General features: G+C 37.4%; 1 protein-coding gene across 1 annotated transcript in view; it reads right to left on the bottom strand.

Annotated features, from left to right (window-relative positions):
* Positions 1–20,000, bottom strand: part of LOC135222792 (microtubule-actin cross-linking factor 1-like) — a 293,750-nt gene that overhangs the window by 52,992 nt on the left and 220,758 nt on the right. The window contains 11 exon segments of the mRNA XM_064261077.1: positions 463–662; positions 800–1,159; positions 1,268–3,071; positions 4,311–4,322; positions 4,736–4,890; positions 5,068–10,427; positions 10,663–10,800; positions 11,753–11,924; positions 12,529–12,735; positions 13,958–14,096; positions 14,851–15,015. Coding sequence (XP_064117147.1) covers positions 463–662; positions 800–1,159; positions 1,268–3,071; positions 4,311–4,322; positions 4,736–4,890; positions 5,068–10,427; positions 10,663–10,800; positions 11,753–11,924; positions 12,529–12,735; positions 13,958–14,096; positions 14,851–15,015 — 8,712 coding nt within the window.

Below are 20,000 nucleotides of genomic sequence, written 5' to 3'. Positions count from 1 at the left end.
CAATTTCTAATTAAAAAAATTCATCCTCAGTAATATTTCACATTAACTCGCATTTAAAAAAGATTGTGGTAATCTCTGTTCTCTTACATTGTCTTGACAAGCGTGCATTAAAAAAAATAAACTAGGTCCTAAAATATATTTTAGCAACTTCCAACATAAACCACAATTAAATTGTGCTGAAACAGTAACTACAAATGCAGTGATTCTATAAAAAAAAAAATCTAAAGAAAATTCTAATATTATCTAACAAACTTTACATGCAAAAGCAAGAGTAGAACTTTAAGAGAAAAACAAAAAATCTACAATAAAACAATGATGTGCTAGTGACCAAGAAAAGTGCTTTATATCAGACTATGAAGATTTGCAACATTTAAGTTGCAAAAAGGAACGAAGACAGTAATTTTACTCGATGCAAAAAGTTTTCATATCGCCACACACTAACAAAAAGTAAAGTTAACTTACCCAAGAGATGTTCTTGATCGTTTCTTGCCTTGTGGTGTTAATGATGGCCGAGGCTTAGTTGGCTTACATATACTCAGCACATCAGGTTCCTTCTTTTGCATTTCATCCATAAACTCTTTATGGTCAGTGATAAGTCCCTCAATAGCTGGAATGTCATCAGGAAGAGGTTCTGCTTCTAAGGTGGTCAAATTATTCTCAGCCTGCAAACAAAAATAATTTTATGGTAACTAAAATCCTCCTTTGAGAAAAACATTAAAACTTGGCTTTCTATATGTACCTTATTTAATCATTAAGTAATTCTGTTTTTATCCTTAAACTAACAGTCTTTTCAGCCAACCTGAATGAGCCATCGCATAAGTTCATCAAGAAGTCCAGCAAGATCTCGCAAACTTCTAAGATGATCTGCCAATCTAGTTTCTCTTTGCTTGGTCCAAGCCACAATTTCTTCCCATCGAGATTGAATGATTGTTATCCAGTGCCTTATTGTTGCTACACCATCTGGATGAGCCTTGGCCAGGATGTCTTCTGCCATAGCAATAGTATCATCTTTTTCTTTTTCCTTCTGGTTAAGTTCTGCTATAAATGCTTCAAGATCAGCAATCTGTTGTCTGGTCTCTTCTTCCCCATCAGGTAATGGTCCCCCATATCTAAGCTTCATCTCTGCATCCGACAACCAATCAAGAAGTCTATGTACAACCTAAAATAGAAAAAAAGTTCATTAAATAAAAGAACAATAGTACTTAGTATAGATATTGATCAGTATTCTACTGTTCTAAATTCACTCACACAAAAAAATACTACACACCTTATGTAATCTTTCAGCAGCTTGAAGGGCTTCTTCTAGACGCTCTGTGCGAATTTCAGTGGCCTTTTCAACCTTTTCCCAAGAACTAACCAACTCAGTAATTTGAGATTTGATAGTTTCAGCATCTGCAGCAGTAGCTTTCATTAAAAGTTCATCTGCAGTATGTCGTACACTTTCAACTTGAGCAGCACGGTTCTTCATTTCAGCACAGAATGCTTTATGCTGTTCAACAAGAGCCATAACAGTGTCCAGGTCACCATGCACAGGCCCATCTTCAACTAATCCAACTTCCACTTTCTTTAACCAGTCCAAGAGTGCCTGGATAGCATCTTTGAACTGACCAGTAAACAATAATGCTTCCTCTAGCTTTCTCTGCCGATCAACACTCTTTTGACATACACTATTCCACTTATTCTTGAGGTCAGTCATCATCTGCTTCAAGGTCTCATCATCTGTTTTAGGAGCTTTGTTCTGCAATGTCCGACCCTGCTTCATTGTAGTATCATAAGAGGGCTGCTTAGCACCTAAGGCCTTCTGGAACTCCTTGTGCTTAGCAATTTGAGCCCTAATCTTGTCAGGATCATTACCAACATTAGAAGCTAATTCATCCAGAGTGGCTTCAGCATCATCTAACCAGGTAATAAGAGCATTCCAGTTATCATGGAAATCTTTGGCTTCCTTAAATCCAAGATCCAGAGCACGTGTTCTATCAGCAGCTTTTGAAACAACCTTCTCCCATCGATGCTGCACAGAAACTAAAAGGTTTTTAATCAGAATGACATCTTGCTTTTGACTGAAATATTTCAAATGGGTTCCCTTCTTGTCAAGATTAAGCATGACTTCACGATGAGCAGTAACATCTTTTTTAAAGTTATTATGCTCTTCAATCTGCTGTAAGATTATATCTAAAACACGTGAAACTGGCTGTTGTCCATTCAAGAAGTTTTCAGCTTCAGTAAGCCAATCAACAAACACTTGCAATGCATCATGAAATTCAGTTGCTTCCTTGAGAGCAATCTCTAGTTTGATCTTTTTGTCATTGGCACGGTTCATGACACTTTCCCAACGCTGCTTCAAAGTGCGAAGACTGTGATTCAAATTAGTGGCAGCTCCTTCACGTGAACGCCTCAAATATTCCTGACCTTGCTGAAGTGTACTTTCTACCTTTGAACGATTTTCTTCCAAATCATCATATATCTCCATGAATCGCAAGAGTTGCTCCTTGGCTGTTTCTGGCAAACCTCCAACAGGTTTTGAAGTAGATAAAGCAGCATCAATATCTCCAAGCCATAGTAATAAGTCTTGAATTTCAGCACTAAATATTTGAGCTTCCCTAAGAGCAGTTTCAAGATCATTTTGCTTTTCACTAGCCTTGTCTTGTAGCTCTCCCCACTTTTTATTCAGTTCTTGCAATTTCTTTTGGGTATTAGATGCATCCTCTGAGCCTTTATCAGCCTCAATTAATTGCCGGCCTGCATCATTAAGTGTATCAACACTAGACTGATGAGCTTGAATGTCATTAATGGTGACTTTCAACTTGGCCAATTCTACTTCTATCACCTGAGGATCACCAAAAACTGGTTTAAGGTCATCTAGATTCTTTGTAGTTCTTTCAATCCAAACAAGAAGTTCTTTAAGAGCATGCTGGAACTGCCCTAGTTTTAATAGTGCATATTCCAGATCCCGTTGCCTTTCAACAATTCCTTTGAGCAATTCATCCCAACGACGATTCACTTCACCCAAAGGTCCCATTATAGCAGCAGCTTGATCTGGAGTAGTACGCTCCTTCAGCTCTTGAGCTTGCCTGGAAAGAGCAGACAGACTTTTCATAAGAAAACACTAAAAATACGGCTATTGAGAACAAACTGCTTTCTCAAAATTACAACAACAGTAACTAAATACAAAATAAAATCCACTCTCAAATAAGTGGTCAACGACAGCATTAATAATTTCCAATTTGCTCATGCCTCTGACATTCAAAACTTTCAAAGCCAAGAATAGAGCTAAAATTTTTAAATACAGAACAAGAAAACCAAAATTCATAGCTACATTATGTATAGCTATAAAATATTAACACAATGCCGTGCATTATAGAATGGCAATGAGCAGTGCTCTGTAACAATTAACCCAAAAGTAAACCTTTTTATATACTAGCTAAAAGAATTGTTGAAACAGTATTTGTGACTAAGGGCAATCACTTCTTTACACTAAACTGTAACATTTACAAATCACAAACAATATAAAATATTTTGGATGACAAACTCAATTTTTAAGTTTTATACAATCCTCACGTCACTCAAAATTACACAAGTAGAAATTATTAAAACATCAATACACTCAACTAACATTGACACCTACTAAAACTTAGTGTTTACTGTTGTGCTAACAACTAAACCCTTGGTGTGCCTGCTCAGATGAAACTTAATGTTATACGACCAAAACTTTTCTAGGAGCAAGCCAAATACTGTATAAAAGTTATATTAATTCACTACTGTACTATCTCACAAATCAGAAAGCAAAGCTAAATAAACAGCTCAAGGCTAAACTGGAAAACTGCAATAAATCCAGAAAGAAATCAATCTGAATATTGTAATAATAAATTAAAAGTCACTAAATCATATTGCTACAAACTCCTTTGCTTTAAAAAAAACTACAGATAAATTCTTTCATAAAAAATACATGCAAACTGAAAGAGATGAAAAGCAGTTCAAAGCTTAAATCCTGAAAAAAAAAAAACATGCAAATCTATGTACTATTTATCCAAGAAAACATCTAAGGTCAATGTATAATTTTCCAAACTGGGTTATAAAATCATTCCCAGGATGAAAATGATACTAGTGCAATTATCCCTCATACCAAATCTATTAATTAAATTAGGTAAAAGTACATCATTGTACTGCACCTATTACATCAGTGCAAATCGATCAAGCATAAGCAAATCCTTGCACTGTAAATATCTAATCATGACAAATCATGTACAATAAGGCTTCATCAGCTTAGCCGACATAAAGCTTTTAGTGTATAAAAACACAACCTAACTTGCCTCCGTAGACTCCTAGTCGAATACCATGAGAATATGCAAGAAAAGGGAAATACAATAAGCAATATATGTAAAAAAGAAAGCTCCTACCAATGTAAATTATCAATATTTTAGAAGTCAGTTTTTTCTCATATTAATGGCTAAAATACAACACTGGGCTTGAAATTCGGTAATAATCTTAATAAAATGCACAGCTGATATCTTATCAAAACAATGCATAATATTTTATGTCCTTATGAATCTTCTTTCAGGGTAACACTGATAGATAGTAGTACTCTAAGTTCTTTTGAAAAACATCACAAGTGGGGGCGGGTAAATTTTCTAAATTCTGACAAATTTTGACACCTAATCCAAAACGTTCAAGAAATATTACATGAAATTTGAATGCTTGGGTAAAAATTTGTTACTGATAAAAACCTAATCCTCACCTGTTAAGAGCTTCCACCTTCACCATATGTGGATCAACTTCATCCTTGAATTTCTGCAGCTGGTTAATCTGACCTTTGATGGCTTCAATATCTCCAGCAATGGGTCCCATGCCTGCAAATTTGTCCTCAGATTTTTCCAAGAACTCCAACATATTCTGAAAATGGTAAAGATTCTCATCATAATTATACTAGAAAATTAAATAATTGTATCTTTCACAAGAAAGATACAATTATTAACATTTGCGGCACTTATTAAAAAGTATATTTACTGGTCACAAAACATTATATAATGATGAACACTGCATGCAAGATAAGCAATAATCTATACATACCCTTAAGGTGTCATGGAATTCCATAGCTTTTTCCATAGCATCAATCAGGTTCTCCTCTCGTTTTGCATACAATGCTGTTACATTGTCCCAGGCATAGTCTAAATCTTCAATATTCTTCTTGACTTCTGGTTTGTCAGCCTCTCCACAAAGTGACATCAAATCTCTTCCAGTCTGGCGAACTTGTTCCACTTCAGGCTTTGTCTGATCAATCTTGTTCTTGATTTGAGAGAGTTCATCTCGCTGTTGCTTAATTGCTTGTGGTTCCACAGCTACAGGTTCTTGAGCCTTCAGTGTATCCTGCAGATCCTTCAAAGCAGCCATAACACCTTGAAGCTCCTCCCAGAACTTCTCAGCCATGGCAAGAGCATCTTCCAAAGATTGTCCTCGTTGAGTGGTTGCCATCTGTACCATGTCCCACAACTTGTTCAAGCGATCTAATTTTGCTTTTATGTCTTTCACAGCAGGATCATTGCGTGATGCTTTATTAATAACATCTTCAGCAGCTGCCTTGACAGCAACAAATGCTGATTCTTTCCTGTCAAGGTCATCTATAATATTGTTGTTCTCTTGTACTTGTTCATGAATCTTCTCAGGATGAGCTGAAATGGGTTCTGCATTCTTAACCTGGTCTGCAGTTTCTGATAGAGCAGACAACATTCCATCTAATTTATCAGCAAACTGGCTGGTTTCCTGCAGAGCATCTTCCAAAGCTTGACTACGTTCACGTAAAGCATTCTTGAGAGCATTGTATCTATCATTATCACTTTCCAGTATGTCTTGTATCTTCATACCATCTTCATTGTTAACAAGTTTCAAGAGGGCCCCTCCGGTTTTATTAAGTTTATCAAGTAAAGGTTTGTGATCACCAATGGACTGAAGGAAAGCCTTTGTTTTTTCCATCTGCTGAATGATCTTGTCAGCACGGAGGGCAGGAGTGTCCATCACCATTGCTTCATTCTCCATAACATTAAGCCAGTCCTCTAATTCATGGTGTGTCTCAAGGAAGTGCTCAGCAAGTGGCAATGATTGTTCCAAAGTGGACAATCTGTCTGATGACAGTTTTGATACAGATTCCATAGTTTCTTTCAAGTCCTCCATTTTTTCTCGGAGTTCACTTGTGTCTTCATGTTGTGGAGCTTCTCTCAACACTTTCTTGGCATTGGACAAAACATCACGTACTCTACCCTTCTGGCTGGCAACATCATCGTTAAGAGCCTTGTGTTCTTTCAACTGTATGCGGATTTCATCTGGATCAATGCTAGGAGGTTCTGCTTCACGTACTTGCCCTTCTACTTCACGGAACCAGTCCAACAATTCATCAATGTCATGAGTAACTTCTTGTGATCTTTGTTTTGACATATGAATTCTCTCCATTCTTCTCTGAATTTGTTCACAGATCTGCTCAAATCTTCTATTGTCTCGTGTAACAAGGGTTTCTATATTTGAAGCACCTTCTCCTGGTGAAATTTGACATAACTGAGGTCCAACAAGATTAACTGCCTCTACCAAAGGACGATTTTCTTGGATTTCCTGAGCAAGTCTTTCAATTTCCTCTTCCATAAGTCCTTGACCAGAGGAGTCCATGCTTTGAAGCTGACCCTCAACTGATAACATCCAAGAGCCAAGTCGTTCATGGGCACTGTGGAACTGTTGTACGAGTGGTAATGCTTCATTGGCTGATTTGTGAAGGTCAGTAGCCTTAGCACTGAGATCGTTGTATCGTCGTTGGATGGAGTCAAGTTTGTCTTTCAGCTGCAAAGCTTCATCACTTGATATGTGCTTCATAAGCTGGGAGCCAGCTTCCATTACTTCAGCAACCTGCTTCTCATGGGAAACCACCTCTTCACCCAGGTCAGTTAATTCATCCATCTGTTCCAAGAGTTTTTCTACAAACACAGACAGAATACGATACTTTGATAACCTTGCTTCCATTTCATCCATCCACGACAAAAGATCTTCATAAGTAAGTACAAGATGGCGTAAACCAACCTTGGATTCCTGAAGAAGACGACCAAGAGCCTCTGAATCCTCCACCAATTGACCGTAACGGTCTGTGGTTGACTGCAGCCTATCTGCCAAAGCATTTGCTTCATCATCACCAATCAGATTCATGAGGGCAGTAGCAACATCTGTCAAGTCATCAAATGCTGGTTTCTGGCCAAGAATTTCATCATGGAGATTATCGTGTTCATCAAGCAGTCGCTGTATTTTCTCCTCATCTGATGGAACTGTACTCATTTCTTTTAGTTTCTTTTCAGTGCGATCCAGCCATTCGATGATAGGATTCAACTTATTCTGGAATTCTTTGGCTACTTTCAATGTTTCCTCCAAAGCTTCCATTCTTTCCTGGGATCTTGCATTGGCATCATCAAAACGATTCAACAAATCATCAAGTTGTCCTTCAACAGCAGCTTTTTCTGAGGGATCCAGATCAGCAGCTAGGCTACGACCCATGGACAACAAAGCTTGCATTTCATTCTGACGGTCAAGAAGCATTTTTCTTAGGAATTTCTGTTCTTGGGCTTGGGCTTTTACCACTGAATATTCACCAGAGATGGGTGCTTGATTCTCCATCATCTCTTCAAAGTTAGCAAGCCACTGCAACATACTGTCCAGTGCATCTTGGAATTTACCAGATTGCATTAGTCCTTTATCCAAGGCTTTTTCTCTATCACCGATCATCTGTTTGAGCTTATTCCATAAATCATTCATGGCATCTAAGTCATCTTCCAAATCTCGAGTCTTCACACCAGATGCTGCACTTTGTATAAGACCTTGCCCAAGTTTATTACATTCATTAACTTTCTTTCCAAGATCATCAATTCTCTTTCCTTTGAACTTTTTGAATTCTTCTTGCTGAGCTATAATCATTTCTACATCAGCACCTACTGGTTTAAAGGATTCACCTTCTTTGTCAACTTCAGTGATGTCATCCATAAGTGTGTTGTACTTCTCATAGAAATTCTCTAATTTTTTCATGACCGAGTCAAGTTCTTTGTCACGTGAACTACATCTGTCATTGATCTTCTTTAACTGACGATCTAGCTGCTTAATTTGATCTTCAGCAGTACGATTATTACTCCCTGTAAATCCTTGAGCAACCAAGTCCTCTAGATTAGCTTTAGCATCATCAATATCTTGAGCTTTATTATCAACTTTACCCATAAAGGTATGTAGCTGCTCAATCTGACCAGAGACTGTTTTTACATCTCGCCCTACAGGACCCATTCGATCTAGTTCATCATCTAAACCAGACAGTTCTTGCCCTACATTCTTTACCAAAGCTCCAAACTGGTTGACAGCTTGAGAAGCTTCTTCAAGATCATTACAACGTTCTTCCAATTTTCCCCTCAGCCCTGCGAAACAATCCACCAGTCTCTCTACCTCATCATGAATATGGTTAACATCTGATCCTAAAGCATCTCCAGCATTGCATAAATCTTCACCCTTATTTTTCACATCATCAACCTGCTTTCCAAGAGCATTTGTTTCCTCAAGTAATGCCTTCATCCTCTCTAAACCTTTGGCATCTTTACCTGCACCTCCAAGTGCATCCAGAGAAGCAAGCCTATCTCCACAACGCTGCAGTGAGTGGTCAAGGTCACGACTTCTGTCATTGAAATCAGCCAATTTGGCAGCAACGTCCTCAAGGTCTTGGGCACGAGCTAAAACTGCAGCGTTTAGATGGTCCCAACGCTCCTTCATGATACCAAGTGCTGCCTCAACATCATCGTGATCAGTATCTGTGCAATCAATAAGTTTTTCTCCAGCAGTTTTATTGTTCTCATATTCTCCACTATGACGAGACACATCATTTTTGAATGACTGAATGTCCTTAATCTGCTTGTCAATTGCTCTCTTGTTGAAAGCAATTGGTTCTAAATTCTGTATTTTCTGTTCTGCTTTATCCAACCATGGATTAAATTTATCTTGATGATTATGGAATTTATTACAAGTATCTAAGCACTTCTGTAACCTGGAGCGTCGATCTACAGCCGTTTTGCGAACATTATCCCATTCCTTTTTAACTGCATCCAAAGTTGATGATAACTGCTTGTTGAGATCTTTCCGGGATGATTTTGCAACAATTTCCTTCCCTTTATTGATCATCATAATAACTTCATGTTCTTTTGACATCAAATCTTTATAGATAGGTTCAAAATCACTTACTTGGTGACTTAAAATATCCCTGTCTGCTGAGACTAACAACTGATCCTTGAGCTGTGCTACTTGATTTGCAAGCCAATCCTGGATATCATGACATGATTGTCCAAACAATTCTTCATCTCTCAAGGATGCTTCAAGTTCAGATTTCCTGTTACCAAGTTTCTTTTCCAGATTATTGAACATCTTATTTAGCTGAGACACTTTGGACTTAATGTCAGATTTAGAGGATGGGTCAGACAGAATGGATATGAGATGTTCTCCAAGGCCTTCAAGATCTATTAGAGGTCCCCTAACTCTTTCTAGGCCATTTTCTAGGATCTGAACAGCTTCAATTTGTTTTGCTGAGTCAGCACCACTTGCAGATACTTCATCAAAGTCTTCCCCAAGTTTTAGCAAAGCATCATGGAGCTGGTTATAGTTGTCATAGAAATCAGTACTAGCATTTGAAGCAGCATTAAGAGCAGAGTCTCTTGCATCCAACTGACCAATCAACTCAGTCCATTTGTTATTAATGGCATCTAATTTATCGTTTATCTTCTTTGCTGCTAATGAATTTGGTTCACAAACTCCAACAATTTTGTCACCTGAATCATTAAGATCATTAAGTTTCGATTCTTGTGCTTGGAATTCATCTCTCAAGACCTGTACCTGCTGTGCTTGCATTTGGACCATACGAGGATCTGAGGCAATAGGTCCAAGAACACTCATCATCTTATCTTTGGAAGTAAGCCAGTTATTAAGAGAATCATAACAATCTAGGAACTCTTTAGTCTGTTCCAAGAAATTTAGACGATCTTTCAGCCTACCCTGAAGCTCCTTATACCTATCACTTGTATTTTCAACTTGATCTTGCAAAACATGTGATCCAGGGGCATTTGGTTTTTTCCTGATAAGGTCAGCTGCATTATTCTTCACACTATCTAGAGAAGGCTGCTTTTCCAGAAGGTCCTCCAAAATACTCTTACACTGTCTATTGTACTTGTCTGCTTCTTCTTTTGTTGTGGGTACAGCTTCTCGAGGCATGGCACGTTCAGCTTTATCCAAAGTAAGATTAACAGATCTTAAGCTTTCAGCCAGTTTCTTCAACTCCTCTTTCATGATCTCCAGTTCATTCTGGCGGTCATTCAACCTCATGCCAATCATTTCGTATCGGTTGTTGATCTGCATTAGCTCTTTCTGGATGGGACTCATATCTGTGAAAAACAAGAAATCTAGAACTAATAGGTAGCTTATGAACTTTGAAATAAATACTGTAATGTGAAAGCTAATGTTCCCTCTACATTTAACTAAAAAAAGAAGAAGAAAAAAAGCTTGTAACACCACCTTACTTGTCAAATGAAAATGTGCACTTCATGCATAACATCCCATTGTGGGTACTTTCCTATAGAATGCAGCACTGTATAACAATCACAAGCATGACTGACTAACCATCAAAATGGAATCCTTCCTGTGAAGTACGTCTGCTAGCATAACCGCCAGGTATGGGAGACATGGGACCAGAACCGTTGTAACCCATCAGCTTTTGCGTTGGTGAGGGGCTGCGTGCATCTTGTGACACTCGCCTCACTACAACACACACAAAATCCCAACAAAATGCATAATCACTCACACAAAGCAACAGAAATAATTCACAGAACAAAACAGGTAACTCAAAGCTTTGCCCCTAAAGTCCAAGAACCTTCCAATCATCAGCTTGCAGTTTTAGAAAAAAAAGCTTTGTTGAGGTAAGTGGTACTAGCAAAATTGAATGTAAGGATACACAGTTGAATTTTAAAAGATTAACTGCAATATCGGGAAAGTTCCAGAATTTTGGTTTAAAAAAAGCAGCAAAGAAATAAGAAACTGAAAGCATACCTTCTTTTTTAAAGCAGACACAATTTCAATTGGAAATTTTATTCTTAAACTGATATTTTTGAAAATGAATAAGTACCTCATTTGCTAGTTCAAAGGTATGTCCATAAGCAAAAAAAAAAAATCTACAGAATTTATATAAAGGTCAAAAGCTTTGAAATTTATGTATTTTGCTTGTAAACATTCACTCTATTGTTACATGCATTAAAAAAGTGCTTAGAACTTTCAATACAATAACAGTAGTCATAAAAACAGGCAAGCTATTAGCTAGATCTAATATTTATGTGCTCCTGATTCAAGGTTTATAGAGAGACTGCTAATGGTATTTAAGTCTTTGAGACCATAGTCTCAGGAGGTGAAACATGCAAGTGTAATGCTGATAGTTTTAATGCATTCACTGTACAAACTGTTGCACACACCAGAATTCAAATAAAAGGTTTCAAATTTTTAATTCGTCCAAACGAAGATCAAAGACACATTGCATCAGCAAACCACTTGTTAAAAGAATCAAGTAAAAAACTGTAGGTAGGAAACATTATGAAGTCAAAATAGTGAAGGACAACAAAGCAGCAGTAAATAGGCACTTAACAAGACAGGCAAATAGCGAGCTCGAAATAGCCAAATAGTGAGCTCGAAATACAAGAGTTCAAAATACATATCGACATACCAGGAGATTTCAGAGGCGATGAAATGGATGGGCGTTTCACAGGTGTCACAGATGATCTTCTTCTGGTTGGGCTTTCTGGTCTTTCACCTCGAAGCAAGGCATCATATGCATTACCAAGTTCATTAAGTTTGTCAATGGTGATGCCATACTCACGGTACTCTTTGAGTAAGGGCTGAAAGACAAATATTTCAAAATTCACCCACTCATAATTGGAGATTTGTTTTATATTAAATAACTAAACTGATTTCCAAAATTTTCTTTATTCCCTAACTCATAATCACAAACCATTTTTTAGACTGAATACATATTTTGGAATGTTATTTCACCAACGTCAGCTTTCCAACCATTACTTTTGTTTAGTAGGTTCTTTCTTAATTCAAACTCACATAAATCCAAACTAAAAATAAATCTGATTTACTGGTATACAGATTAACCAAGTCCATTTCTTACACAGAACATTCCTAATCTACAAGCTACTAAATTTACATACGTAAGCACCACTTATAACCAATGAAATTTCTAGTTATGTTCATAATGCAATTTAACAAATTAACTACTCCAATGAAATACATAAGGTAAAGCACATATAGGCAAAACGTCAATTGGAATTTCAATAGCATTGAAATGCAGCATAAAAACATATCAGGGCGAAGAAGCCAAACTTGTCATAATTCAGGAAGTGTACACATCTATTACCTAAAATTTTAGCATAAACTTCAGACTTTTGTCCTATTATATTTCTATGTAGCTGTTAACCTTTTCCAAGGTTTCCTTACCTTCAAGTCCTCTGATTGCTTCTTCAAAATTTCCTGGTCTAATCCCACTGGCTGGGAATTATCAAGGGTATTTTCAGTTGTAGTGAGCCACTGCATGCATCTGTCACGCATTTGTTCATAAGCAAGAAGTTGTTCTGAGCGCTCTTTGCCATTTCTTGCACGTTCATCCAAAGTATCATTCAGTTCCTTCCACTGGCCCTCCAAATTCTGCAAAATGAGATATCCAAAATTCATAAATTTAAGGGAGCAAAAACCTTTCTGCATACGTATTTTTGTTCTATGAGAATTTTTAGAATTCTACTAAATGAATTTTGACTACAACTATTGTGAGGGTCCTATATTTTTAAAAGTAATCTTATTGACTACAACTATTGTGAAGGTCTCCTATATTTTTTAACAATTTGTCAAACTTTCTTTGGATAGACAGCAAATTTCTTCTATATTACTGTATTTGTAATTTTTCTAGTATTTTCACCATGCAGATATAATATTACACATGAGAATTACATGAATTTTTCAGAATACTACATTTTTAATACACAGGTGTTCTGCCTGCAGTACAGCATTTCTATCTTTGGTTGTAAGTGCAAATATGAAAAGTAATGCATTTCTGATTCATGTTGGCATCCATCGTATGAAAAGAGTTCAACCTAAAAGCTTGTAAGCTTAATTTCCAATTTTTTTTCTTTTGTTTCCTAGAAGAAAGCCTTTATAGTTACTGTACATTTTACCAACATAATCGGTGTCCTCACTCATAAGTGAACATCTACATGCTTACATAAAATATTAATGCTACAAATGTAACCTGAAAACCAAAAATTCTAATTTAAATTTACAAAATCTCACAGAAATAAAACAAATACGATTTACTGTATTCTAAATTTTAAAAAGTGTCTGTCCCAATCCAATTTTATTATATATTATAATAATACTCAAAATTTAGGAGTGGTTTTCTGAAGCAGCTTAATTTTTAAGAAACTATTTCAATAGTACTCTTGCAAGATTTAGTACGTATATCCCCGGTCAAATCATTACAGTAATAAACTGTCAAAGCAATGTAGAAAAGAATACCTTGTATGGTTCACCCATCTGTAGAAATTTATTTTCTTCAAATGTCTATCTACATTACCTCAGAATATATTGACAGGATAAAGTTTTTTAGTACTGGAAGTGTTTCTTAAATCTACACAACTGATAATTAATCATAAATTACTGAACTATTCTATGCAAAATGTGCTAAAAATGCTGCATAAAATAAATGTCTTACAACAAACAAGATATATTTTATAAATCAAGGAATATGAAATGGTATCAGTTTCATGATTTAATTGTGAAACACCCAAAGCACACATTTTGGTGATTGTCAATACACTCTTAAGTATAAAATTTACAAATGTTGAAGACTAAAAGACACAAAGTTCAACGTTACCTTAATTTTGTCCTTCACTGGAGCTGTGTCAGTGACATCCTTCTTTGCTACTAGATCTTTGCCTGTCTTGATCATGCCATCAAAGTCCTCTGAACGAGCATCACGCTGGCGAGCAATTTCATCTATCTTCCTAGCATAACTAAGAAAAATATTAAGCAATTCAGAAAATATTGCATTTAATTAAATTCAAAATCATTTCTTTCTATAATAATGGTAACTGCACCATCCATCTCTAACAATCTGATCAAGGATTGTAATTCCAGTACTTGAGACACATTAAAGGTACCTGCACATAATTATCACCAGCTTATTTTTTATCTGTTTTACAGTATGGTGAGACAACCCAAAGTGATTTACATCAAAGTCTTTAAAAAACTTTATTATAAGTGCCTCAAACTGTATGACACAATGCTCAGCTTCAGCAACAACAATTTACTCTAATGTACAGATCAGTTTTACACCTGCATGGACAAAGACCCAACTAAATTTACAAAAACTGGCGGTACATATAGTGATCATAAAATTGCAAAATGAGAAAACTCTCTTTAAAAATAAATAAACAAGTACAGGTAATTCTCTATATACAAACGAGTTGCAATCTACAAAACTTCATTTGTACCCAAGTCAGCCTACGAATCCCTGCATTGCAGTTAGCTTACGGCATATAGCTGTGTATGGTAACAACGATATCTACCAAGGCAATTTGGTCTTGTTAATAAAGTTTATAAAACACAAATCTTTAATCTTTCCTTGAAAAATGGTTATGAAATAGAAGAAATAAAGTATATATATCAAACAATCAAACATGGAAGTTTACATCTTTGAAAAATATTAAGTTGAAATTTTTTGCACAAATCAATAACAAATGTATCACCTTCAACACAGTCTCTTACCTTTCCACATCCAGAGACAAGACTTCTCGGGACTCAACAATCTCCACGATTTCAATATACCATTCCTCGAAATGTTCAACAGAGACAGTGAAGGCCTCGAGCTGAGTTGATACAATCTCAAGGTGTTGGCCTCTGGACTCGGATTTTTCAACAACTTTCTCATACCTGTGTAGGAGACAAAAATGTCATAATATAAAATTCTGCTTGATGAACGGGGAATGCATACTATAGATCAAACTAAAATTAAATATAAGAATCCAGTTTTTGTCATTTTGTCTACTGGAAAAGAGAGAGAGAGAGAGAGAATGAGAGAGAGAGAAATGCCATTCCTCAGGAGATGAGCTAAAGCACTTCCTTTTCCAATAAACTAGTATGTATACAGTATCTGGCCAAATCACTCAACAGTCAAGTCAAAATATTAATCACACTAACCAAGGGAAAAATCTGGTTCAAACTGAAATAAAACGGCAAAAGTTGATCATATTTTCAAGTGTATGTCCAACCCTGAGTTATGGAACCCTTTTCTTTTTAAGAACTGAGAATGTTTCGAGTTTCTTCATCAAAACATCTGCCATAACCTGTCAATGATTGTAATAAAAAGCTGTTCTTTTTGTAAGAGGTCTTGAAACTAATTCTCCTTACAGTAACGTGGTTGCTGAAAGCAAAACTAAACAAAGCTAGAGACGCTGTCATGAAATATCTGCAGTAAAAACGGCTTAAGGAAAATGGATATAAGAAGAATAGAAAGGGCGACAAATCTACCGACTTGTAGATGTGAAATCTGAGGAATGTAGGCAAATAGGTGGGTGAAAACAGAATATAATTCAGAAGTGTTATGAGGAAAGGCAAGGGGACACCTAGAAAGAGCTGGACGTGGGATTCAATGTGTACAGAATTGGAGGACAGGAGTGCTAATATCCAGGAGGCGCAATTGAGTGTGCAAGATAAAGACGGCTGATGCAATGTGAATACAGGGTTCAATATGCTGCTGATGAACCATCTGTTTTATTGCATTAGGTTTTTACTTTTATTGAACTAGGTTTCATCCATGATTCAGCATATAAAATTTGAATGTGGCATTGCCAATCTTTCTTTTTCAAAGTACCTCCTGTGGGAAAACAGCATCTCGATTAGATGTCACCACTTGCCTGTCAACTCTATCATACTTTGATTGCCACTGAGGTGTCGGTTATCAACACTGCTAATAGAAATTCATACACATGTGAAGTATACACAAGGCATAAGGGCGGGAAAAGCTAAAAAAAATATTGGGTAAGTAACATAATACATATCAATCAGGGTGAACAGTTTCTGGGCATAGAGAGAACACAAAAACAACAGCACTATGTGAGATAATAATGACCGTTCTTCATTAAAAATAAGAAATAAAAGGAAATGTCTTGAAAACGTATTCAAACACAGGCAGCTTAAACTTCAAGATTACCTTGTGTTCCTCTTATCCGCCTTAGGCACTTTTTTGTCAGATGTGCATAGCAAACAACGGCGTTAACATACTCCCAGTAAAACGCTAAATGTCAAAGGTTGACCCACCACAATATGCCATCGAGAGAGAGAGAGAGAGAGAGAGAGAGAGAGAGAGAGAGAGAGAGAGAGAGAGAGAGAGAGAGAGAATTTCTTCAAACTCTGTCAACACCTTAGCTTTGGTACAGCAACACCGTAGAAATGTAGGTCATTCCCATAAGAAACCGAGTTGCAAGAGCCCTTCCTGAACAGCAACCGCTTCGCTTCCTACACTGAAATAGCTCATGACCTAATATAAAAATTCAGAGATTCCACCTGACAAAGCTGGGACTGGTTTCAGCATCTCATCTTTCGGGGAACTATCCTTGCCTTGATGGCAACTATGGCATGGGCGAAACCATCGCCTAAGAATGCGATTTGATTATGTCCTCAAGTGTTAATTAAACGAATCTGACGATGATGAAACACGCGACCACCTGAGCTTCCAGCCCGGCTCGCCTACGCGAACATGAGGGAAGGGTAAAGTGGGCGGTGTGTGGGCGGAATGGCGGCACATCCTCCTCCCTCCCCTCCCCTCCCTCCTCCCTCTACCTGCAAAGACAACTGCCCACATTCCTGACTATCGCCCTGACCTCGGACTGTGTACAACTCTCTCTCTCTCTCTCTCTCTCTCTCTCTCTCTCTCTCTCTCTCTCTAAAAGTCAAACTCTTGTCACCAAAGCAGTCCAGTTTCTGCCTCCATCGAAAAACATATGCTCATGGGACATCGTCTTGTTAAGAAATTCTAGTACGATCTCGTAACTTTCAGATAAGAGCAGGTAGGCACACTAGAATATTCAGCGTCGATTTTCAAGACACAGAATTACGTTCAATTTGGGGTGTTTGGTTCACAGCCTATAGACGCATTGAAGTCACGTACATGTCTCATATTACTAAACAGGAAGCAGCTTTTGGGTATTATAAAAGTAGTTTAACCAGACCACTGAACTGATTTTCAGCTCTCCTAGGGCTGGCCAACTTTTGCCTAAGATTTTACAAACTGTTGCGTTACGAAAGCCATGTTAAAATTATGACTTGTCTCTATTTATGCACATAAAGCGATGGAACTAATATCAATCTAGTAACTTTGGAAATCTCAAGCAGAAATGTGTTAATCGAAACAAAAGATTGTCCGACTCGAGTTCTCAGCAAACTATAAGTATACGATACAGATATGGATGGATAAACGGTAGTTAAACCAATGCACTCCCCCGATGTTCGGTGTCTTCTTACGCTCTTCTGTTTCTAAATAATCAAAGCGTAGCTTTAAAAAAGAGGCAGCTTCCTCATAGCCGCGAAATATTAAAACTATCAAAGCCATGCAAAGTTCCACAAAGGAAATAAGCTTTAGTTTATCCGAAATAACCATCTACGTCATTTTATTTTTCCAGGACCACCCATTACGCTACATATCGAAAAAACCATAGGTAAATGACTGTCATAACAAAAAGAAACAATAAATTCTTTCAAAATATGAGAAAAAACGCATATCCGGGCAGTAGTATCCACAACTAAAATACAGGACAAGCATTTAAATTCACAGCACAAGAGCAGCTTGCGCTTCCAAGAAGCACTCATGACTACTTGTGAATAGCAAGAAGTGAACCTATCAATGACAGTCTCGGCATGAAGATCATCCCGAGGACCTTGAAGGATGACAGCATCGAGGGATGTGCTGCATACTCGAGGCTCCCTTGCAAGATCTATCCCTGTTGGTCTCTGTCACTTTCCATGCTTGAGATGCCGACGCTCATGGGCGTCTATGAGCATTCCATCTTCCTTTCTTCCCTCCATCTTCCTTTGGTCTGTTCCCCCAGAAAACAGTAGTTTTCCGTGTCAGAACTTTTAACATATGAGACATTTTGTGGTTTATTGAACGAGTGCCCTTCATCCTCGCATTCTAAGCGTGACGAGGATGTTCCCGGAGCAAAGTCTTTCTGTCGAAGAGATGGGGACCCCACCCACATTCACCAGCGCTCACACTAAGCACACGCCTTCACAGCTCACTCTGTTGACCTTACTCCGCCCACGCCCTCTGACCTAATCCCTAAAAACGACATCAGAGAGAGAGAGAGAGAGAGCGGACTATCCTGTCAACATGGGAACATTACCAGTTTATATTGGAATATTCTGGCTTTTCCTTAATGACGTTTACGATTTTAGTGAAATGCGTCCATGAATATCGTTACTTTCGTGCACGACTTTTGTTAAATGACTTCCATGATTTCTGTTAAATGCTTTTAGTTGCAACTACAGAAACTACTAGTAATTTCCTTCAACTACAATACTCTTATAATTATTTATATCAGACTTTAAATTTGCATAATTTATATAAGCAGATAATGTTTAACAATAGTCCATCATGGGTGTCAGCTTGAATCATTTCAAAACTTGACATTTCATTATTTCAAGTTCACAGTCATTTCTGTGCTTTGGCTACGAAATCATTTTCACAAAAGAGTAACGAAAGGTCTTCGGCCAAACTTGACCTTCAAAGTCATGTGTCAAAGTATCAAGGTCCAGACATTGCAAAGTATGAATGACCCTTTTCCCTGAAAACGAGTCGGAGGGGAAGTTTCTCATTCAAGTTCTTAATCAGGCTTTTATTTATAGACGATGAAACTCGATGACATTTTCAGGGATGGATATAACAAATAAGAATGCAGTCCTCATTTTTGTTTTCATTGAATCTGCGAAACTGTTAAAACACTACTCCCGAATTTTGGGAATGTCATGAACCAATGTCATATGTCTCTGGAACATAACGCCGTGTACTTATTAAAAAGTACAGAAAAACAATAAATAACTTTGCATACTCATCTCTATAAAGACAAACTCGGAAGCCTGGGAAACCAAAACTGCCTCTGCCTCACTGGCACCAAATGCAACTCCTCTCCCTCCCCCGTCTGATCTTATCTTTGTCATTCTAAATTTGCAGTAATGTAATGCAATACATTCCACAGGCAGGCACTGACGTGTCTCATCGGCATGGCTCAAAATCTATCCCTTGCATATTTTTAAAAATATAAAAGAATGATTTAGTTAGCTTCTTCATTAAATTCAAGAAATCGATGCTCATGATACATACAACAAGTGGATATAATTTGAAACTGGTAGTTATTAAGAATCTTTGACAATTCACGGAAAGTTTGTAAAAAAAAAAGTTTTGACTTTACATTTCACACCCATTGTAAACTCAAAACATCAATCTTTGGAGCCATCCCCCGTTAACCACCAAGAAAATGCTGTCGTATGATTATGTTGAGTTTTTCTTTAAGTTTGCAAGTTAAACAACCACACTGATGCCAAAAGCATAAATTAAATTGCATTTAGACACCAACATGACGCTTGAAAATTAAACGAAAAGATCTGACTTCAACATGACTGCTTCTCTAATGGTGACCCCCAGTGCAGAGGAGGAGGAGGAGGAGGAGGAGGAGGAGGAGGAGGAGGAGGAGGAGGAGGAGGAGGAAGTTCGCCATAGTTATACACACAAATGAGAAGAGCAAGTTTGGGAATGGAAAGGACACGTGGGCGCGCGTAGGTGTCTATATCACGAGTCATCCAGGGCGTTCAGTACCGCGGTTTGCGGAGAACTGACCACTTGAACAGTCACGCCATTACGCCCA

The sequence above is a fragment of the Macrobrachium nipponense genome, chromosome 8, assembly GCF_015104395.2.
Source record: "Macrobrachium nipponense isolate FS-2020 chromosome 8, ASM1510439v2, whole genome shotgun sequence".
NCBI classification, from domain to species: domain Eukaryota; kingdom Metazoa; phylum Arthropoda; class Malacostraca; order Decapoda; family Palaemonidae; genus Macrobrachium; species Macrobrachium nipponense.
The sequence above is the reverse complement of the archived record's forward strand: the minus strand, read 5'-3'. Positions and strand labels throughout refer to the sequence as shown.